Source organism: Hakea prostrata, chromosome 10 (genome assembly GCF_041222555.1).
Source record: "Hakea prostrata isolate BN-2017 chromosome 10, UWA_Hpros_2, whole genome shotgun sequence".
Lineage (NCBI taxonomy): Eukaryota > Viridiplantae > Streptophyta > Magnoliopsida > Proteales > Proteaceae > Hakea > Hakea prostrata.
The window spans coordinates 5,131,854-5,156,204 of record NC_142609.1 but is presented as its reverse complement, the minus strand read 5'-3'; the positions used below and the strand labels follow the sequence as shown (position 1 = coordinate 5,156,204).

General features: G+C 37.1%; 1 protein-coding gene across 2 annotated transcripts in view; it reads right to left on the bottom strand.

Annotated features, from left to right (window-relative positions):
* Window positions 1-24,351, bottom strand: part of LOC149001650 (protein SEMI-ROLLED LEAF 2-like) — a 56,848-nt gene that overhangs the window by 5,482 nt on the left and 27,015 nt on the right. For both annotated transcript variants that reach the window (XM_089136543.1, XM_089136544.1), the window contains 5 exons: window positions 14,039-14,114; window positions 10,954-11,081; window positions 10,629-10,829; window positions 10,393-10,527; window positions 7,084-7,212 (listed from right to left, as the gene is read on the bottom strand). In XM_089136543.1, the coding sequence (XP_088992669.1) occupies window positions 7,084-7,212; window positions 10,393-10,527; window positions 10,629-10,829; window positions 10,954-11,081; window positions 14,039-14,114 (669 nt within the window). The remainder of the gene's footprint in view (window positions 1-7,083; window positions 7,213-10,392; window positions 10,528-10,628; window positions 10,830-10,953; window positions 11,082-14,038; window positions 14,115-24,351) is intronic.

Genomic DNA, 24,351 nt, shown 5'->3' with positions numbered 1-24,351 from the left:
ACACAACAAGAAAGATAGATCACAGCCCTTATCATATAAAGAAGGAAATAGCTGCCTAGGAATTCAATACTAGGTAGATCGCACCTTAGAGAAGACCCAAAAAGGCTTGTGTAAGAAATATCACGTAAAGGATTGCAATCTGAAACCATGGAAGAACATTTGACCAAAATTTCGATCGAAATGTCTGCAAAATCACAAATCGAAACGAAATGCACAAGTAGGAACACGATATGTATTATATTGTGTCGTATTGACCGAAACATCCATCGATACGACATGATATCACGAAACGACACTGGCCCAGTTATAAAATGACTCTTTTCAACCAATATATCGACCTATCATCATTTCAACCCATTTCAAGCGATATCAACTCTAAGATTTCAACCATATTTTGAAACTTTTTTTTTTATTTCTCTTCCTTTCATCCATCTTTTCACCTAATTTCTACAACTCCATTTCATTCAAACACTAGATTTGCTCCTCCATTGTAGATTTTCTCAAATCTTGCAAGGTGAGTAACCAACTTCCTCATTTTTTTATTTTTGATTTGTTTGTGTGCTTTCAAATTTAAGTATGTTTACTTTATAGTGTTGATCTATGAATTTGTAGTGTCAAAATTAATTTTTTATTCTTCCTACTATTTTTTTATTTTTCTGTTAAATTATTTTGTGAATTATGTATATTGCTAAAAATGTATATGTATAGAAGATGTATGAGATTTAAATAAATGTATGTGAGAGTTGAGACACCATATTGCTGTGATGGTGTTGAATCGATTTTTTTTCTTCTGTTAATTATCTATTTTTACTATATTTAATATATATTTAAATAATTTTAAAAATATTTCAATATTAAAAAAAAATTCTGTTTAAATTTAAAAATAGGAGAGTATTAGTGGAAGCATGTTGTGGAGCTTTTTAAGATAGTGTAAATTTTATATATTTTTAAATTTAAGTATGTTTACTTTATATAATATATTGCCCATGGTGTTTATACCAGGGAAGAACAATCTGAACAGTATGAGGAAAGCCAAGCTGATCTCGAGTCACCGACTCCTTCAGCAATGGAAGTTCCCTCAAGAAATTCATCATTAATGATGATTATGTCTGATCGACCTTCTCGATCGATAAAGAGTTGCTCCAGTAAGACTTTAGCAGCCCTGACAATGCCCTTAAGAAAAATTGGTTTAACAATAAATTTAATCTTCGTGAAAAAATCCAAATTCGTGATGGTTGGTATCATGATATGGAACAATACAAAATTAACATGAGATTCTTTGTCTGTTTTGCCTCTTATGTTGAAGAACATCAGATAGATTATCTATGGAACAATGGAACAATAAATCAAACAATAAACCCTTTCAAAAAATGGCTCATCAACAGAACCAAAGAAACAATAACCTTTGTCCATCCTCCAATGGACTAAATTTATATATATATATATTTAAAAATAGGAGGTTATTATTAGAACTTTAGAAGCATGTATGCAATTTTTGGAGCATATTGTGGAGCTATTCAAGATAGTTCATGTGTATTTCTTGTATTAGGCACTCTCTTTTAAAGATGTCAGACACAACTTGGCAACAAGGGAGGCCACTGACAGCTGATAGGAAGAAGAGCGAGTGTAATTACTACAAGAAACAAATAGGAGGAGGTGGGGCCACTAGACTGAAGGTGCCTTTAGCTGGTGGAAACAGGGATGTAGTAGGGTGCCAAAAGGTGCCCTTAGAGGTCAAGAAGACAATGGCCTCATATATTATTGAGGGAAAACAAAAGAGGAAGGAGTTCGAGGATGCATGCCTAGATGATCTTTCAGAGCCCAAGGATTATGGTCTGGATGAGCCAAGAGACTATGGATGTGACCCTAACCTAGTGGCCAAACAGATCAAGAGGGCGATAATGAAGAGTAGAGAGCAACATAGGGTTGATGACATGAGAAGGCAACAGAGGTCTCTGGGTTGTGGGTCCTCTAGAGAGTTATAAGGTATGGAAGACACAGACAACTCCTAATTCCTTATGAGGATGAGTCAAAATGTGAGGCAAGAGGTTCCTATCCCACGGGCCCCAACAAGGGGTTGAGCTTCATCAACACATCTTACAAATCCGGGTCTGGAGATTCTTCGCAATGATCCGGTCCTATTTAGGATGCCTGACTAGAGAAAGTTGAAGCACTTATGGGGGAGTTTGAAGGAAAAAGTGGGGATGGCTTTCTCCATATGGGCTTATTACCATAGTATTCCAACACATATAGCCCAAGGGCCTTACTAAAGGGATATGATTGAGGAGATAGGTAGGACTGTGAGTGGTGTATAGGGACCCACTCCATATGAGATATATTATGTCTATTTGCCTAAGCATAAGGAGGAATTAAATGGGTATATTAATGGATTAAAGTTCGTGTGGGCTCATTATGGAGTGACTGTGTATTGTGATGGCTAATGGTTGGACTGGTCCAACTAGACAGTCCATCATCAATTTCATATTGAATTGTGATGGGAGGACAGTGTTCCTCAAGTCAATAAGCATTCAGAGATAAGAAGTATGCAATATACATTTATAAATTATTAAAGCAAGTGGTGAAGGAGGTTGGAGTGGAGAATGTGATCCAAATTGTGACTGATAATGGCTCCAACTACAAGAAAGTTGGGTTGAAGATGAAGTGGAACTCCAGGTATCAAAACATATAGTACTAATTTTCATTTTTAAATACATATATTTACATTACATGTACAATTTATGACTTTGTATTAATGCCTTGATGGATGAACATATATAGGCTCTTTGGACTCCATGTGTTGCTCACTGCATTGACTTAATGCTCAAGGGCATCGAAAATGTCAAGCTTGTGAAGAAGACCATGGAGCAAGCCCGACAAGTTAGAACCTTCATCTATAACCACACCTATGCATTACAAATGATGAGGGACAAGTGTTAGGGTGACTTAGTAAGGCCAGGCATAACCAGATTTACTATCAATTGGATAGTACTACAAAGCTTTGAGAATAGAAAGATTGGCCTTAGGAACATGTTCGCATCAGAGCAGTGGTTTAGCTGGGAGGGCTCTTCATCCTTAGGAAGAAGAAGAGCATAGTTAATCAAACTCGACAAGACTTTTTGGCACAATGTGAGGATAGTGGTGAAGATGCTTGAGCTTGTGGTATATGTTTTGAGGATGGTAGATCAGTAGAGAAGACCTACTCTACCACACATATGGGCTGCAATATAGAGGATGAAGCAGCAAGTTGCTCAAGTCTATCCACAAAACAACAAGAAAGTCCTCAAAATCATCCAAGTAAGATGGGAGTCTATGTTGCAACATCCACTGCATAAGGCTGGTGAGTTGTTAAGTCTAGTATTCAATTTAATTTTCATTATGTTATCACACTATTAAGTGTTAACTCTTCCCTTTTATGACATATTTTTTCTTACACAAAAATCCCAAGTACCATTACAAGGACAATCTTGGGATGAGGCAATATTTGATGGATGCCGTCCAAATTGTAGTGGAGAAGTTGGAGCTAGATCCATCTAAACAAGCAATCATCCTTAAGGAGGTGAGATATTGATTTGATATTCACAATTCATAGTTTTATACTTAACCTAGCAACTAATTATTGTTTTTTTTTTCTTTATATATTAGATAGGCATTTAGGGATGCCACTAGGAGCTTCGGTAGTTCCATGGCTGTATCGGACAGAAATCCACCCCTGAGGGTAAGTTCATTCATTATATATTTACTTATTATATTTTATCTTTAACTTAGTTATTTAAGTACTGAAATGATTTGGAATCTATATTTGTTGTAGTTGAATGGTGGTTACAATTTGGACGTGACTCAGCCCACTTTAGTACGATTGCAAGTAAGGTGCTCTCCCAGACATGTTCTGCCACTAGTTATGAGCAAAATTGAAGCACCTTCAGCCTCATTCACTCAAAGAGGCGCAACCGATTGGGTGTGAAGTGTTTAGAGGACCTTGCGTACATACACTATAATATAAGACTAAGGGAGGATCATATTAGACAAGGGATGGACAAAGAGAATAACAATATTGAGTTGACCAACATATTTGAGATGGATGATGATGATAACCCAGTAGTTGACTGGATCAGGGACAATGGAGAGCCATTGCTGGATGAGGAGGGAAGTCGTCCCAGAGACAGGATTCTAAAGGAGATGGGGGCTGATGTGGAGGACTTCATGGCCCAAAAGGGGAGTGCAAATGTAGCATCCGCACGTCCCTTCGTGCCACACCCTAGTGCATCCACCCAAAGTGAGGATTTGATTGTCTGGTCCAACACTAAGGATGATGTGACTTAGGCCTCCGATGATGACGACGATGGTGATAATGATGACGATGATGATGATGGAGGGGATGAGGAGGGTGTTGGACCTCGTGATCAGGATTCAGCTGATCTTAGGGACAGACGACCACCATCACCACCAGTACGTGAGAGTCAGGGGGGAGGACGACCACCGAGATTCACAAGCGAGAGTCAGTTCACACACCTGACACAGGATTCATACCATACTGGAGCTGCATCTCGAGGCCAAAATGCTTCCCCTACATATTCGAGGAAGGGGAAGGGGAGACAACACGGGTATAGCACAGAGGACACGCCATCATATGGGTCATACTATCCGGCTAATGCCAAGAGCTTGGTGGGATCTATGATATCGATGAGCATAAATGATTCCAGAGACTCCACCTCCAGAGGATCCGGATGGCATAGGCCTACATAGTCCTCATATAATACTGTTGTGGAGAGTATTGGTTCTACTGGGTTGACTTATGGAGCTTATGGCTATGGACCATATGGTGTCCCTCCTGGCTATCAAACTCATGGTCTACCACTAGTGGAGCCTTATGGTTATGGAGCTTATGGAGCTTATGGTGTCCCTCCCACTTCCACCTATCGGAGTCAGCCATTGGAACCTTATTGTCAGTATGGACCTTATGCTGGCAACCAAAGTGATCCTTCATTTGTTAAGCAGATCTTCCACTTTATAACACAGCCTTTCCATATGCAGTTGAGCCAATTCCTTATCCGGAGATTTAGAACTTCCCACCATTAGGAAATCTTAAGCATGTGGATGAGGCCTTGTACAGAGTTGCAGTTGCCGACTACGTCGACAACTATATGGGGCAAACATCATGGGACTTGTATTGTCATTTGTAAGGGGTGCAGATGGAAGAGGGAGACATGGAATAGAGTAGACTTGTAATTGGTAACATTCTCGCCTCTTCTCATATGTAGTATATACTTGAATGTTACATTTTCAATGATTTTTTTGGTAAACTAGTAGTTCTATAGTGTTTATTATGCTTGAAATAGGTACTATGCAATCCAAATCATTTTGGGTCCATATGAGGCCTGAAATTGAAGTTCCAAATTCCAGGAGAAAAAAAAAAGTGTCCAATTTCGACCTAAACATCGAAATTTTGGCCTTTTGCAAGGTCGAAATTCCAGTTTTGGTAGAATTTTCTTCCTTGTCTGAAACATACAGCTAGTCTTTGTCTCAAAGAACAACAACAAAAAAAAAACTTGCCCAAAAATCTATCACATGAAGTGAGTCTGATCTGAAACACCAAACTTTGTCTGAATTCCCTGGGTTGTTCATAGCATTGATGAGTCCTTCATAAGTCATCAAAGAAACAAACCATATAAATCACTAGCCAAAACTTAAAGAAGAATCACAAAATAAATTCTGCAGAGTGCATAACCGAATGGAGTAGAATAAATTCTACAGTGTGCAGAAAAGTAGGATTAAGAACAACAGATCAAGTTCTAGGATATTAGGGAATCAAAGGTATAAGAGATTAGCTTATATTATCATCTGATCTAAGGATAAAATAAGCACAGCAGTACGTGGCTGCGCACCAAAGAGAGGGACACCGAAAGAGAGCTTCAGAAGAGAATACCGAGAACAACACTGTTTTGATTAAAAAAGCTTTGATGCCATGTTGGAAAAGTAAACTTTAATCAACCAAAACAGTGCAATAACAAGAAGATGAGAAGAAGAAAAAAGAAGAAGAGAAGAGAAGAAAGAAGAACTGATAAGAATCACATAAGCTTGCGATTCTAGTTTAGAATTCCTAAAATTGCAGCCTCTTATTTATAGATATCAATAGTTTAGATTACAACTTGAGAAGCAAGCCATCTTGCCCTCTAAAAAAGGAAATAAAAAGCACAAACTTATGAACAAAAATTTCTAGTCTTCTAACTCCTAAAATCTGTTAAAAATAGAAAGTACTAAAAAATGAAAGTTTTAAAATTAGTAACTAACAGAAAATAGAAACTATGCTTTCTAGAAACTCCCAAAACTCATGTAGTAAGATTCCTACATTAGAAATAGAAAGTAGAGTAGCATCACTAGCATAATACTATTCACATTACTGTTCATGTGAACAGTAAAACAACCCAAAACTCGCATAAACTTAAACAACCTTCAGTTTTACCATAGCACCACCATAAAAGCGAGCCAGTGGTTTAATCCCTTGTATAAAATCCACTCTATTATCCATAAAATTCCTATAACCAAATATAATCCCTACCTTTCTCCACATATATCTCCACAAAATATAATCATAGCCATCAAAAAAGTACCTTTTCCCATCTTAAATGAATTTACTTACTTTGGTTAACTCCTACTGAGCTTAGGTTCTCATAGCATGATGTAATGCATTTAGATTTGATAATGATGGAAGTCATGGAACATAATTTAAAGCTGAAAAATACAAAAAGCAGTATTAAACCATCAGAATGTGACAGATTGCTGCCACCAACAAGGGCTGCTACATCTGCTAAGTGGGAGTTTTATAAGCACTCAAGTTTGTGAACATGTTGCCTACGTCATCGAGGCATGCTTTAATGTTCATCCAATTAAGACATTGCCATTCTCAGGATGATGCATTGAGAATTGTAAGAGAAGTAAATTATTTTTGAATAATTTAATCTACTGGGGAAGACGAAGGATGAGGCCTGTACAGTTTATCAACACCCCTTTCCTTTGCCAATTAATTCAAAGCTGTTCAAGTGGATAAATATTGTGATTGCATAATGGATAAAATGGCTAGCATACCGATTCTAGAAGTTGCTCAACACTCAAGAGATTTGACGTTTGCAAGTCCAACTGCAAATTTGTATTGCTTTGACCCTCAAATGCTTCAGGAAGAGAGTCATCATCTATTGTCAAAATTGGAGGTCTAACCTGCACATGAAAAATGGACGCACATGCCATAAAGATTCTGGTAAACCCTGTAGAAGAATTATGTGGTTCTTGCACTTTTCAGGCTTCTTCTTTGGGTGGTTGTTGTTGTTTTTTATTTTTTATTTTAAAATTTATTTTTAATTTTAGAAAAGGCAAAACATCTCTAGAAATGCATTCCCTATTGGTTTATTGCATTTTTCATTTCTATCATTCTGAATGATTAAACAAATGAGCTTTTTTCTTTGTCCTAGACATCTTTCACCATGAGGTTTTATTGCACTTACTTTCCCCTCTACCCTTCCTCGAATCCTCACATTGTTAGTTATATATCTTACCTATGAAATTCCCCAAAAAAATACCCATGGTACCCTATCTCCATTTTGTTACCCTATCTCTCTCACACACACAAACAAATAATTAATGAAAATCTTGGTCACTTATGAACTGGGAATTAGAAACCAGAGTTGCAGTTAAGAGTTGAAAACTAAAGAATTGATTTCAGATGATCAAGCATTCAAATGAAAGCCATGAGGCCAATATTCTGGTCAAATGCTATCCTTAGAGTGACAAACAGCCATTCAAGGCTTGACTTAAATTCACTGGATTGATTAAATTGATAGAATCTTTGTAGAGGTAGGAAAATTGTGTTCTGAAGTATCAATAACCAGATTAACCCAGCAATCAACAGGTATCAGATCCAGGAAAAGGATTCAAGGAAACCATAATTCTAGAGAAGCATTATTAACATGCAGAAAATAGAGCTGATCATCAATAGTTTATGCCCAAGTTCTGTGCTTGGAGGAATTTGATTTATTGTAAGGCAGATCCAATAGACAAATTCTTATTGGAACAATGGAAACTAGAAAACAAGAAAAATCGATGGGCAGGATAATTTGAGTTTGAACAAGCCATGACATACATAGAAAATGAAGACTTAGTTAAGACCCAAGATGGACCTGTTATTGATACACCAAAGGCCTTCCTCCCTCAATCCAATATAGAAGGTTCACCCATTGTTGAACCTGATAATGAAGTATATGCACCTGAACCTGTTTTGGGCATGCAGTTCAGGGGGAGACTCAAGATTGAGTAATTATCTATTGGCTAAAGGCAGCTCTAGGAGAGAAATACGACCACCAAAGAGATATTTGGCCATTTGGCTGCATTAGCTGAAGAGGCAGCATCTAATTTAGTGTCTATTGACCCAAATACTTAAGAGGAGGCAATCATCTGTAAGGATAAAGAGTCATGGTTAAAGGCTATAAAAGAAGAATCAGATTCAATAAATAGAAATGAGGCCTGGGTTCTTGTTGATACATAAAAACCAGAAATTACTACCTTGTGAATGAATTTTTAAAATAAAGGATGATGGAGTTACTAACTTCAAGAGATACAAGCCAAGGTTAGTTGCCAAGGGGTTTGTAAAAAAAGAAGGGGTGTATTTTAATGAAGTGTTCTCACATGTTGTTAAGTATAAAACCCTAGGTTGTCATTGTCTTAGTTGTACAATTTGACACGTTTTTGGAACAACTTGATGCTAAATTTGTCTTTTTCCATCATGACTTAGAGGAGGTAATTTATATGCAACAGCCTACGGGTTAAGTTCTTTTTTTCTTTCTTTCTTTTTTATTTTTTTCCTTAATTTTTTATTTTGTTTCATTTTTTTAATCTTTTGTCGTAAACCTATGGGTTATGTGACTGCTGACAATGAGAACAAAGTTTGCCTTTAAAGAAGTCTTTTTATGGCCTTAAGCAAGCCCATACGCAATGGAACAAAAGGTTTGACTCATTCATGTATAGCATAGGTTTCCATAGGAATGAGTATAACAGTTGTCATTACGTTTTATACTTCAAATTCTGCTGTATTATATTTGTACATGTTGATGACATATCAATAGCATATTCTTGTTATGATCAGATTGCTGAAATTAAAGATAACTTGAAGTTAGAACTTGAAATGAAGGACTTAGGGCCAAGGAGCAAAATTTTAGGGATTGAGATCTATAGGAATGTGGAAAATGGAACCATCTTTATTAATTGAAGTCCTTATTTGATTAAAATCTTAGAAAAGTTTAATATGTTTGACTGTAAGTCAGATAAACTTCCATTAGCTACTCACTTTAGCTTTTCTAATTATTAATGTCCTAGTAACGAATTTGAGAGGTGAACCAGGATTTGAAAGATACACCATGAGTGGAAATTTTGAGATTAAAGATAAAGACAACAATCAATTTGATATTTAACTATGAATGTAGGAATGTCATGCACAAGAAAGGCATCTAGAAAAATGGAAAAAATGTAAAATAGGTTTCTTGAAAGGGTTTGGAAACCAAAAATGCAGTGAATGGATAAAGGGAAAATTTGGAAGAAATTCAGTAACAATTAACAACTAAGACCTGACTGAGATCAGATTGTTGGATCTGGAGTTTATTGACTAGTCCTACTTGCAATAGGACTCTGGATATTAGGCTTTCAGCACAAAGTGAAATCAGAAACTGTTGCAGGATGACCGATGGACCTGTGACCCAGACCTGGATACACTAAATGGCCCAGGCTTATAATGCCCATGTTGAATATGTGATTACATAAGGATTTTATTTCCGTTCTAGTAAAGATCTCCAATAATAAGATTAAGTGTCCCAGAAAGACTAATGACTCATCAACTAAAATCATTAAGAATAGAAGAATTAAAACCTCATTAATACCCATGAATAAATTTTACCCATCCATTGAACCATTGGTTCAAACCAAACCAAAAATTGGTTTAGTTGTTAAGAATTGCAGGCCAACAAAAGGGGCTGATTTGAAACAGCTGGGTCCTCTTCTTATGCTTAATATTGACCACTGAGATTTGCAACAGTAAGTCATATGAGGTGGAAATTTTTTACCCATTTATTATATGACATATAATATTGATTTTGAATTTCATTTACAAATCGCTGATGCTTTCAATAGGAGCGGGAGGGCATCTATAGTTGTTGACAGTAAAAAAGAAAAATGTTCTGTGAAGGGTGGTCAAGGATTAGGTGCATCTTCAGTAATTCAATTGCTAAGAATATTAATTTTTTTTTGGGGCTTATCATGGTTTTAAAAATAAAATAATTATAAATTAAGTATTTAAACTTTCCCATGCATTTGATAGGTTTCCTGCTAGTAGAGGATTTATGCAAGACAATTTACCTCATCAAGTGATTTGTTGTCTTCTGAAGTGAATAGTGGGACCTCCTCAGCGGTGTCCAACAGCTGAGATCCCACTGGACACATTTCATCAGGACAAAATTCAGAAAGCAGCTGTTCTTTTATAGTTGATGACTCCTACAGAAAGATGTACCAAGTAAAGCTCATATTTCAGATAAAGTATGTATTATTAAGCTACTATTAAAACTCTACATAGGCTAAAAGTTCAGGAAGATTGCCTCAGATGACTGTCCCAAACTCTGCACAATAATTGAAGCTAATGATTCTTTGGATTGCACATTAGTTATCTCTACTGCCGAAAGACTCTTCAAAGCGGCATTATCATCATCTTTTGACCCATAACCTTTGAAGGGATGGTCAGAGGCAGTATTAACAGCTTGTAGTTTCGAATCATCAACCAATTTTAGGAATGGATCAACCTGTTAAAAGCATCACAAACGGATAATTAGGAAGGAAAAGAAAAAAAAAAGTAGTTCACTTGCATCTACATTCTACAGTAATAAGTGAATAAATGCAAATACATGTATTTACTGAATTACATACTGTTTTATTGGTAAGGGATGCTTTAACAAGAGGAACAAGAGAAAGGATATTGAATGCATTTGCGGAAAAGATGATCATAGATGTTGCCAAGGTAAAGAGGGATCTGCAACGCGATGCTGGCAGTTGACCTGCGAAGTGGAAAAATACTTCAATAGAATACTTTTAGCTGCCTGAAAAATATTTATTCATTGGGGAATCACATAATCACTAGATACTTTACAGCACACAACTATAGTACCTGAATTACTAATGTTTTTTTTTTTTGGATGAATAAATAATCTATTAAAGAGACAAAAATAGAATACAATCATCACAACATTAGGGGGGGGGGGGGGGGGGGGGGGGGGAAGGGGGGGGGGGGGGGGGGGGGGGGGCGGAACATCAAAATAAATGCATCCAAACCGATTACTAATGTTCAATCATCACAACATTAGAAATGCACCAACAAATCTTCAACCCATTTGCTAACCTAAAAAAGGCATCTAACCCAAGTGCTTTCTTAAAACCCTTTAGTTAGTTTTACCATTGTTAACAACCAGCATACAGAAATGTAAGATTTGGTATTTTGGTATTAGCATTTGTTTGTTTCATCATAGATCATGTTGCAAAAAAATAAGAAACCAGCATTAATCCACACAGCATATCATGTAATTGTATGTACATGTAAGAACTCAAGTTTGACAATGGTATGATAATATGATATGATGACAATGCAGCAGTTGTTATTTATCAAGAAGGAAATCTAAAAGGAACTCAAGTCTCTGCTGCGATTGCTTGGGAGTTGAGACAGTTGAATTTTACTAAAATAGTTTCCTTAGCGTCTGAAGTCTAATAAAAACTGATAAATGAGACCATGATCATATACTATCATATAAAATAATATTATGATCTAGTAATATAATATTATATAAGAGTAGGAATCTAAATTCAAAATTCTAGACAGAGAGTAAGATGGATGCCACTCAGACCAACGTGGTGGTGGCGGGACGTTGATGGGACAAATATGATGGTAGACATTTTTTTTTTTGGGTGAAAAAATAGACATTTTAAATTGCATTAGAAAGTAAAGAGCTGGGTACAGTGATAATAGTGAATAGGATGGGAGTTCAGAAGGCACCATTAACAGAGAAAGCAGTGGTAAGAAATGGAAGTCATCAACAAATATGGCAACTGTAACCAAATAGAATTATCACTTGCTCTCAATGCAAGGCCAAGACCTAGGAATAGGGTGGCAACTCCTGAAGGCATATATCTATATATCTATATATATATATATATATATATATATATATATATATATATATATATATATATATATATATATATATATATATATATATATACATGTAAGACAATAGAATTGCATGTGCAAGCATCATCCTAGGTAGGATTTCCACCTTTCCATGAGGGCACTGTGGTACTGTTGCACCTTCATGGCCAGGCACAGGAGCCACATGGACCAAAAGACCAATTATCATTTTAATGCAGATCCGCCACCAACAATAACTAACTTTCCCTAAAATAACCGGAGGTTTGGGTTATATAAGCTATGGGCCCTAAAGAACCTTGAGTTTGAAGTGTATTGGACCTAGAATGGGAGCAAAAGTGCTGCATATGAAATCAAAATTAATTACTTAGTTTTCATTTTTTAAGTTTGATCAGGGTTTAACAATGGTTTAAATTAAGTTAGGGTTAGCTGAGTCAATTAAAGTTAGGTAACTGAGTCTTTTTCTAGTAGCATATTTAGGTTTTACACCCTCCATGCATGAATTGAAAGGGTAGCATTATGTTTACTATAAAATTCCTATTGCTAGTTCCCTTAGGTCATGCAATTGGCTGTTAAGGGCCCTATTAATACCTATCATGAATATTTAAAGTTAGCTCAGATAAAATAATATCTTGCTTGTGCATTCATGGTCACTGCCTTGATTCCCTTGAATGGAAAATCAATGGAGTTTCAGTTGCAGAATTAACCAGTAGTTCAAGGTCCAGGAGGGATGGTGGTGCTACATGTTTTGAACACTAGCCCCATTCTCCGAGTCTGAAACTGTCTTCAACCATTGGTCCCCCCATTACAAGTAATAGCTTGGAGATGTACTGCAGGGTGCAGGGTAAGGAGATTCAACCCCCAATCTGCTTTCTTTCCTCTTAATTTTATTTTATTGATCTTCATTCTTCAAGAACCCATGTAGATTTCCAAGAGCTGTAATTCCAGATCTTGGGAACTACCCATCAATTTTGACGATCAAAGTTTGAAGCCCATCCATCTAACTGTTCTCCCACAACAGCAACATATCTTGAATTTTGAATTTTCAAGAAATCATCATTGATAACTTACGTATCTCACCCATCCATCCCAAACTTTACGGATGACCAGCATTTACCCCCATCTGGGTTTGATCCAAGTTTTATCCCCATCCATCCATTGGATCTACAAAACTTTAACACCAAGGATTCCTCTCTTTTCTTGATATATGGTGTCAAGAAACCTATGTTCTGGATTAGAAACATATTTGAAATATCATCCCCTTTAACAATTTCCACAAACAGTCTCCAAATCTGGGATCGAATAGACAACACAGGACCCCAATTGGAGATGCCTTATCGCCAATCCAGTACATCCTAACCGAAATTTCTAGACGTCCCTATTTTCCCCAATTTTTGAGCTCAATCTGATTGAGATCGTTGCATAGGACCTCATTCAAGTGAGGATAATATGATTGCTCAATTTTTGCGTTGGTTCCTATTGAGATATTGGCTGGATAAGAAATGTTGCAACCTAGCATTCTTTAGTACATCATGATCTAACCCTATACAGTCATGTTTCTGCTCATGTTCTTATTTTGTGTTTTGCTTCTCCCCCTCTGTATTTCTTCCATTGTGTGGGGTTCTTCAAGTGATGGGAAAGTACAATCTTTATTTTTCTCATTTGTATGTACACTCCTTCCCCCCCCCCCCAAAAAAAAAATGATAAGATAAATAAATGAGTAAGATTTGATAAGTTGAATAATGACCCAGATTAAGTTTAACAATAGTTCAAACTAAATTAAGATGCTTGTGTAAATAAGAAAGCATAGAAGCTTACCTCCTCTTCCAAGAGAGATGCTCCTTAAGGAAAATGCAAGCTGGAAACTTCTAATTAGAGCCTCGTGACTAGAATTCTGCAAGAGAAGTAACGTTAAACAAGCAGCAAAAAAAAGATACTAGCAAATTTGCAAGTCAAACTACAGTATCAGAACCAAAGCTGATGGATTACAAGGAGTGATGGGAAATTCTGTCAGGAACTATAGATAACATCTAATGTTCTTGGTGACCAATAACAATACATGTAGAAGGTGAAAAAAAATGGCAAATCAGTACAAACCCGTACAAAGGCCAAAAGAATCTAGAGGGCCCATGCAGTCAAAATGTATGGCATAGGAGTCAATATTGTAACGCTTAAGGGTGCCAACTTAATTTTTTTTTTTCAATAAATAAATTGTGAGGAGAGGAGAAGTTCCTGGATTTCTCACATGTTTAAAAACAAAGTTTCCGAGCCCAACTCAGTGAGCAAAAGACTGAGTTAAACTGAGATCTCACCAACTTGTTTACTGTTGAATTGAAGTCAGGTTTCAGTGGGAAGCACATGATTACAGTAAAAAAAGCAAGATCCCATGAAGACATTGAGAATTAACTCGTATCCCATCTCGTCCAGAATCCAAAAATAAAGAGATATAGCCAATATCTTGGCAAGTTCTCAATCTATGCTGGCTCACAATTTCTCCTCTCTTCTTCAACCTCTTAGTCTCTTACGACCCTTAGATTCCTCTGATACACCCTTGAAACATTATAATAAGCCTACTATTAAAAGGCTTTATCCCATTAAGTACAACTCAACAAGACAGAACAAAGGGGGTAATGGAATGGCTATATCAGTCTTGCGTCTCTCACCCACTGCTATCAAAGCTGTTGAACATGGATTTTGCTCCGAAAAAGAGTTTAATAGACCACAAATTCATTTCTCCAATCTCTGCTTTCTATTGCATAAAATGGCTTATCTATAGAGTGGCTACAGCTGAAACCATTGCCACAAAACCAAGCTGAAGAGCGGAAACTTGCAAAATATCACAGGTTTCGATCGGAAGTGTGAAGACTTTTAATGATAAAACCAACCGGAATAGGACCAACCAGTTTCGGTCAAAACAGTGTACCTTTTCTAGTCTCCTTGAATTTTGTCTCAGTTTTGTGAAAAACCGAGATTTCGGGTCGAGATTTCGATCGTTTTGGCCAAAAGCTGTATGATGGTTGGAAGTGTAAATTTGAAAAAGAATAAGGTGAAGAACGAGGGAGAGGAGAAGATGGAAGTGATGACTTTGCTGTGGAGGCTCAGATAGATCTCATAAGCACTCCTCAAAATAACTTCACTATTTATATGCTAATTTACAAGTCTATTCTATATAGGAAACAAAGTAGAACCAAAATTGGAGAGCATCAACAAATTTCGATTGGTATAGAACACCTAACTGCCGCCTCTTTTTCCTATCGAGAGTTAGCGCCTTGCATTAACTCTCGATGGAACTTTCCTTTCCCAAATTGCCCTTCCTAACACTCCCCCACAAGCTGGAGCATATATAATACTCATGCCCAGCTTGTTACAAATATAGGTAACCCTTGTACTCCTTAGAGCTTTGATGAACAATTTTGTGAGTTGTTCTCCAGTCCTCACATGCTTGGGGCATATCATGCCTTGTAGTAACTTCTCACGAACAAAGCGGTAATCAACTTAAATATGCTTGGTATGTTCATGAAAGACTGGATTTGATGCTATATGAACCGCAACTTGATTATCACACCATAACTTCATTGGTGTGCCATCAATAATTCCTAATTCCTGAAGAAATTGTTTTATCCATACCATCTCACATGTTGCCTGTGCCATAGCACGATACTCAGATTTTGCGCTTGATCTTGCCACCACAGTTTGTTTCTTACTCTTCCAGGACACAAGATTTCCTCCAACAAATGTGCAATAGCCTGTGGTCGATCTTCTTTCAATAGGTGATCCAGCCCAATTAGCATCAGAGAATCCTTCAACATTTCTATGTCCATGATTTGTGTAAAGAAGTCCACATCCTAGTGCTTTCTTAAGATACTACAAAATTCAAATAACTGCATCCTAGTGTGTTGTTCGTGGGACAAACAAAAATTGACTCACAACACTGACAAGAAAGACAATGTCAAGTCGAGTCATAGTCAGATAATTCAGTTTCCCAACATGCCTTCTGTATTTCTCTGGATCATCAAGAATGGTTTCATCTTTTGGCATTAACTTTAAGTTAGTTTCCATAGGAGTGTCTAGGAGTTTTGATCCCAACATTCCTACTTCAGAGAGCTGATCCAGTACATACTTCTGTTGAAACAAGAAGATGCCCTTGTTGATTGGGAGACTTCAACTCCTAGAAAATACTTTAACATCTAAAATTTCTCTTGTAAATAGGTCTTTAACCTATCAATTCCTGAAATGTCATCTCCTATAATGACAATATCATCAACATAAACTAAAAGAAATATTTTTCTTGCATCAAAGTTTTTAAAGAATACAAAGTGATCACTTTCACAACGAGTCATCCAAATTCTATTACAATAGTAGTGAATCATCCAAACCATGCTCAAGGTGATTGCTTAAGACCATATAACGATTTGCGGAGGCGACAAACCTTATTCTTCTCCCCCAAAGCAACAAACCCAGCTGGTTGCTCCATGTACACTTCCTTATGTAGATCTCCATGAAGGAAGGCATTCTTCACATCCAACTGAAACAAGGGCCACTTGTAGGTAGCAGCAAGAGAGATTAAAATGCGGATGGAAGTAAGCTTGGCAACAGGCAAAAACATATCTACATAATCCACACCATAAACTTAAGCATAGCCCTTTGCAACGAGACGAGCTTTCAAGCGAGCTAAAGAACCATCAAGATTAACTTTCACAGTGAATATCCACTTACAACCAATAGTTGTCTTTCCTGAGGGTAAAGGCACAAGATCCCAAGTCTGATTGTCTTATAAGGCTTGTAATTCTTCGTTCATTGCACTGACCAACCCAGGATTAGACAAAGCTTCAAGAACATTCTTAGGAATAGGATAAGTCTCTAGTAGATAGAGCAGTAGAAAACCTAGGTGATAAAGCAGAATATGAAATAAAGTTCGAGATGGGATACTGAACACGAGTACCTTTCCGAAGAGCAACAGGAATATCAAGGTCAGATCTTGAAGGAACGTCCGCAGGATCAATAGACGAAGTTGGTACAGAGGTAGAGACCGTAGGTACAGAGGGGGGACCAAGTGGTTTCAGATGGCATATGTACACTTTGGGGATGCTTGGGGGAGGTGGAGGTGAAAGAATTGTACCCTGTGGAAAAACACTTTGAATAATCCATAAATCATCATTTAGGTCAGTTAAGTTAACTGATTCAGTAGAAAAAGGAGTGGACTCAAAAAATGACACATCTACAATAACAAAATATCTTCAACAACAATATCCCTTTTGCATTCGAGAGTACCCCCACAATATACACTTAAGTGCATGAGGATCAAGTTTAGAGATTCCAGGGCGATGATTACAAATGTAATATACACAACCAAATACGCAGGGGGCAAGTTAAATAAGGGAGATGAAGGAAATAATAGAGAATGAGGAATGCCACCTTTTAATACAGATGAAGGCTTCCTGTTAATAAGATAACAGGCAGTTGAGACCATAGAAAAAAATTTCGAGAGAAACTCAAGTTTCGACCAAGTGAAAATGGGAAACTTAGGTGGGAAACTGAGAAATTTCGAGGAAACTTAGGACTTTTTCGTGCAAGTTTCTACATGTTTTAGGGAGTATTTTTAGGTAGGACTTTGCATTCAAGCTAATTAGAGTATAAAGAATACATTGGCACATGCATTTTGTTAAAAAAAATCAATGTAAATATGTCATTCAATGTACATAACATCAATGTAGAGTTGTCCAAAAGTACACAATAAATTTAACTACTTAAGTACATAACATTCAATATATAATTTCTAACTTCAAAACATCAAATACAAAGTAATTGACAATAAAATGAAAGTACAACTAATGGGGGACATAATAGAGAAGAAAGAAGGATAAAGAAGATAGGGGGAAGAAGGGAAATCTTAGAAGAATTAGTCTTGAAGAAGGGGAAGAGGGAAAAGAAGACGCATAAGAAGAAGAAAATAAGAGGAGAAGAAGAGGGGGGGGGGATGCAAACTCACAAAGCTCAAGCTTCAATTCATATTTTCAATTCCATCCTCAATAAGCTGATTACAAGTGTTTAAATAACAAAACAAACATACTTGATATGAAAACAATTATAATAGGACTCTTGGTAATTAAAACTAACAAAAGACTGATCCTATTAGGACTCTTAGGAATTTAAAACTTACTAAAACTTATCCTAGATATCCTACCCAAATAAAATTTTTGATTACATGATTATCCCAATAATAAATAACAAAATTATAAATTATCTCTAGAACTCCCACAAAAACAGTTCCTATTTTATCTCCTTGCAAGTTGGAGTTTGGGCCCACCAAATTTGAATCTATCTCCATGCAAGCTGGACTTGGGGCCCACCAAATATGAAATTATCATCTAAGTTACTGTTCACGCTACTGTAGCATGAACAGTAACTTCTGATTATGTTGCATCAACAACTCAATGCCAAGAGAGTGCCTCGGTGGATCCATCCTATGAGTTAAGTAGTACAATGTATGTAACATCCTCTCCTCCAACCAACGAACATAAACATCCCATGACATTTTATGCCTATGGTTGTCAAGGTAATCGACAACTACAACTTTATAAGTCTAGTCATCAACATGCATAAGATAACCAGTCTAAGGGAATACGCAATTTGGATAAGGAAGTCTTGATGGAGGGGGGTATTTGTCGTGGTATTTGGGGAAACATGAAATAAACAAAAAATTGAAAATTTGTGAAAGTTAAGAAACTTGCAAAAAAAAGTCTCAAGTTTCCATGAAATTTCCCAGGTTTCCATGAAATTTACCAAGTTTTCATGAAATTTCCCATGTTTCCCACGAAATTTGGGATTTTTTTTTCTCATGAACCAACTGGTGTAGCTAGGTTGAACCAGGTTTCGACAAAATTTTGATGGTTTCAATCAAAACTTGGGATTTTTTTTTGTCCCCTAGTTTTTCATTTCGAGGTTCCCAAAATGGGAAGTTTCGCAAGTTTCGACCGAATTTTATTTTATGATTGAAACTGCGTCAACCCAAAAGGATTTAGGAACTTTCATCTCAAATAAAGAGAGAACAGGTGACCTCCAATAAGTGTCTATTTTTTCTTTCTGCAACCCCATTTTGTTGAGGAATATTAACACAAGAGGATTGGTGAAGAATTCCATTAAATGCCATAAATTTACAAAAGGGATCAAAGAAATATTCTTTAGCATTATCACTACGTAAAGTACAAATAGGAACACTAAATTGAGTACGAATTTCAATAACAAAATTGCAGAATATGTCAAATAATTCTAAACAATTTTTCATTAAATAAAGCCAAGTGACTCTTGAAAAGTCATCCACAAATGTAACAAAGTATTTGTAACCTGAAGTACAAGTAACAAGACAAGGTCCCCCTCACATCAAAATGAACTAAAGAGAACGGATGGTCTGATCTTTTATTTATACAAGGGGGAAAACTCATACGATGAAGTTTTCCAAACTGACAAGTCTCACATTCTAACTAAGAAAGATAATGAAAACTTTTATCTACAAATTTTAGGTTTTGCAAATAGGGATGCCCCAACCAACAATGTATTTGATGAGGGATGGAAATACTAAAACAAGCAATAGAGGATACCTGTTGGAATAAGGGTGGCAGTGGCAGATTGTGGTTGAGTGGCCTGAAACTAAGTGAAACGAATATAATCTTCCTCGGTCATCTTTACAGTCTTATCCTCAGGATGAACTTTAGTAGTTGTAGAGGCTGATTCAGAGGTGGTGACTGCATTAGCCATGTGTGGGGGCTTCCCATGAAGCTTCCAACAATATCGTTGAATATGTCCTCGACGACCACAATGATAACAAGTCTTAACTTGTCCTGTACTGTCAATAGAGTTGTGTGAAACCTGAATATTTTCCAGTATTATTTCCTCGAGTTCATCCTATATTCTGTCCACAGGGGTCTGTCCTCCAGAAGTGCCACGGGAAACCATTGCCAAAGCTGAATTTTCTGTAGAGTTATTGGTACTCTCCCTTACAATACGAAGAACTCTTGAACGTGGGTACATGATCACTACCAAGAATTTGTGCTCTAACTGCCTCAAACTCCTTTCCAAGACCTCCCTAGAAACTCATAACGGCTAATTGTTGTCTTTGATTTTGCATAGTTTTGACACCAGAGGAGATAGGTAGAATAGAGTTTAGTTCTTCATACATTCTTTTAAAATCTGTAAAATACTGAGTAATATCTCTACCTTTCCTATCTACTCGATAAAATTCCTGGGACAATTCGTAGATTCTAGCCAGATTATTCTGACTAGAATACAACATATTCAAATACTTCCATAATTCCTTCACAGTTTGTATGTGAGTAACCAAATCTACAATATTATCGGCCAAGGAATTAAACATCGGCCCAAGTATTCGAGCATCAACAATTGCCCAAGTATCATCATCTTTAGGTACAGTCGTAGTCAAATGATCTATCTATCCCCGTCCAGTAAGAACAATTCTAATTATAGCCCTCCAATGGTGGAAATTTGATACACCCTCCAATTTTCTTCTCAGTTAACCAATGAGAGGATGAAGAAATCATTTCAGTTCCTGTATTTTTACTTAAAGTCTCTCCCATATCCAAACACAATTAAAACCAAATCACATTAATCCCAGAAATTAGATCCAGATTAGTTTCAGAAATCAGAATCAGATTAATCCCAGAATCATAATTAATCCCAGAAAAGAACTAGATATTGGACCACCTGAACCAATAGATCAAACCGAACCAGCAAACCAACTCAAAACCAGTTTCAGAACTAATCAAATTCCCAAAAAGTGATTCACTCAGCCCAAAACAGATCAAGAGTGAGGAAGACTACGGTCACTCTTCCTCAACCCCAAATCACAGAAAAATTATCTCCATCAATTGCAGATCTATCGTACTTGAGAATGGCAAATTATGGCACAACTCTAGCATCAACCGTGGCAACGATCTTGAGAAGAGGTCATCGCACAACTCTCCCCTTGAAAAGGAAACTCAGTCTGGGTATTCACTTGCATTGATCTTCAACAGAGACACCAAAATAGTGGCAACGTAAGGAGCTGCATCAATCTTCAAACAAAAACCACCAACAATTGCAGCGTAAGGTGTTGCATCCCCTTTAATTTCTGGAAACAACTCTCACACCGGGTACAATCTCTTTCCTTTCTATAGAATCAACTGTTTGTACCAGTAACTCTTAGAATCGAAAGGAATAAGAGGACCTACAGCTGAAAAATACCATGTAAATTTGAGAAAGAATAAGGTGAAGAACAAGGGAGAGGAGAAGATGGAAGTGATGACTTTGCTGTGGAGGCTCAGATAGATCTCATGAGTCATGAGCACTCCTCAAAATAACTTCACTATTTATAGGCTAATTTACAACTCTATTCTATATAGGAAACAAAGTATGACCAAAATAGGAGAGCATCAACCAATTTCGATTGGTATAGAACACCTAATTACCGCCTCTTTTTCCTAACGAGAGTTAGCACCTTGCATTAACTCTCGATGGAACTTTCCTTTCCCAAATTGCCCTTCCTAACAGGAAGGAAGTAAGAAAGTGGTCTCCAAACAATGTAGTTGACAATGGGATGTCGTGCTTGAGCTATATGAGTTAAAGCCAAGGGTTGCAAGGAGCCCATTGATGGAAACCCGATTTTAGGGATAGGGTTTCTTGGATGGATTCCCTTAAATTAAGGGTTGCCTAGAATCTTCCAGCAACCAAAGATGGAATGGATAATATGGTGGGATATTATGATTTGTAGGGAAGACAAGGAGATAAAATAGGATCCAAATGGTGGGTAGGGAAAGTTAGGGTTTTACCAAATTCAAGTGGGATGAACAGGGAAACTAAAACTTATGACAAAATTAGGCTGATTGATGTGGGAAATAATTAGGGTTTTGAAAAGCTCTTAGGGGATGGTTGGAGATACCCAGAATTAATATCGGAAAGCTCAATAATGGGTTGGGATGGAAAGGAAGGTAAAATTAGGGTTTTTTCAAATCCTTATAAGATGAAAGAACTTATCAAAATTAGCTTGGGATGGCCAAGGAAGATTGTGGGGATGATTCCTACCATGAAACAGAAGACAGGAGGTTTCTAGGAAACCTGTGGCTGGGTATGGGAGGGTTTAGGGAAGTTCTTTGGTAGGTTTGAAGATCTTGGAAGAGGAGTCTTGGATCTTTTTTCTCTTTCTTTCTTTCTTTCTTTTCTTCTCCTCCTTTCTTTTTTTCTTCTTGCTCTGAAATTTCAGAACTTCTACAAGATCCAAGAAAATGGGGTGGGGGGGGGGAAGGAGGGTAGCTGCAAGAAAGAGAAAAAGGGTGAGGGCTTTCATGCAGATTCTTGTTGTTGTCTTGATGTTTCTGGGTCTGAAACATTAAGTAATAGGAGCCTGCAGGGTATGGGGAGAAGAGGAGAAAGAAGAGAAATTAGGGGTGGGTTGGGAGAGGGGTTCAACTTAAAAAGAATCTGGAAGAGAGGTTGTGGGACTTCTTGCTGGAATTGCTGGAAAGAACAGATGAAGATGAGAGAGCTAACCACAAGTTCCCCATCAAAAGGAACCAGCCACACCCACTTGGCTGCAATTCTTTAATAATTTTGTTAATCCAAATTTAGCATTACAATGAAAAGACAAGGCTATTTATAGCCTACACTGAAGACTCAAATCTAATTGGGAATCCTTAATAATTTAGGATCTCCCTTACAATTAATCTCAGCCACACAATTAAAAGGCTTAAACTAGACAACTAATGGAATTTTCTTGAAAATAGATTCCCCTAAGACACTAAGACTCCAACAGAAAGGAAAGGAACTCTTCTTGTAATAATAGACTTATAAGAGTCCTTTAAAGAAAGACTCCTACGAACTCAAGAACTCAACTCCAAATGAAAACAAGGTTTCTAAACAAGACTCTAGAAAATTAAGAAATAAAATTCTGAAATTTAATTCCAGCAGATATTTCGGGCTGAAATTGACAAAAATTTTCCTCCAAGAAGGTTTGGCTAGCCCTACGTGTGCCACTTAGGAGTGGCCTTGCGGCCCACTCTAGGGTTTTGGCCAAGGGGTGAACCCTTTTCTCACATCACCCATAGGCTGAATAAAGTCACAAACTGATTTGGAGCTGAAATTGCCACAACAGAAATGAGCCCAAATCGTCTCATCAGTTAACACTGTTACCTTGAATCCTATTACCCAAGTCAAAAACTCAACCTCAAGGACCATATTGCCAACTCAAAAGAAAGTTGGCTGGTGATCTTGGCGAGATCTTGCTGAGTCAGCAGAATCCCCCCCCCCCTCTCCCAAAAACAAAAAAAAAGTATCCTCAAGTCTCCAATTCGAGGGGTATTAGAGGTACATGGCAATGTGTGATCTACGGCTGTATTATACTTTACTCTTACCATTAGTGGAAATCTTAGTTTCCCTAGAACTTTTTTAATTGGCTAGATATCCTAGTATCCTACCAAAACAGCTTAATGAGCTTAAAGACATAACACATTCCACTGCCTTGGTAGTCCTGATTTCATGTCAACTATGGCTGATCCCAGTAAAGCTCAGGTGAACCAGCAGCTGCTGTCCAGAGTTTTGAAATCCTGAAAGCCAGGGCAAAGATTTTACTCAGATCAACAACAGCTGAGCCTAAATAGATCTATAAGACATCAACAGATACCATGGCACTGTACAAGCCACCCCATTAAATTACTAACCAAGGTTGTCAAGGCTGCAAGGTGACCAAAGAAATTAGGGCTCCGCCTAGGCAATTAGGCGACAAAGCAGCGCCTAGGTGGCAATAAGGCGACCAAAGCAGTTGGATCAAAAATTTTCAATACAATTACTTTTAAACCACTTTTCAATACAACAAATTTCTATAATAAGCTAAATAGATATTCAATGGTCACATTCATCCACAACATTCAAGAATCATAATTATGAAAAATTATTCAAAAAAATAACACAAACATAAGTTCATCTCATCAAACCATGGTTGTCAAAGCGTCTGCCTAGGCATTTACTGATTCATTGATTCTTGATGTTGAGTATGGCTCATGCTTTACATTTTGTTGCTGACGGGCACTTTGGGCCTTGGAGTTCTTTTGCAGTTTGGGCATCAATTAAGCGGTTCAAAACAAGGC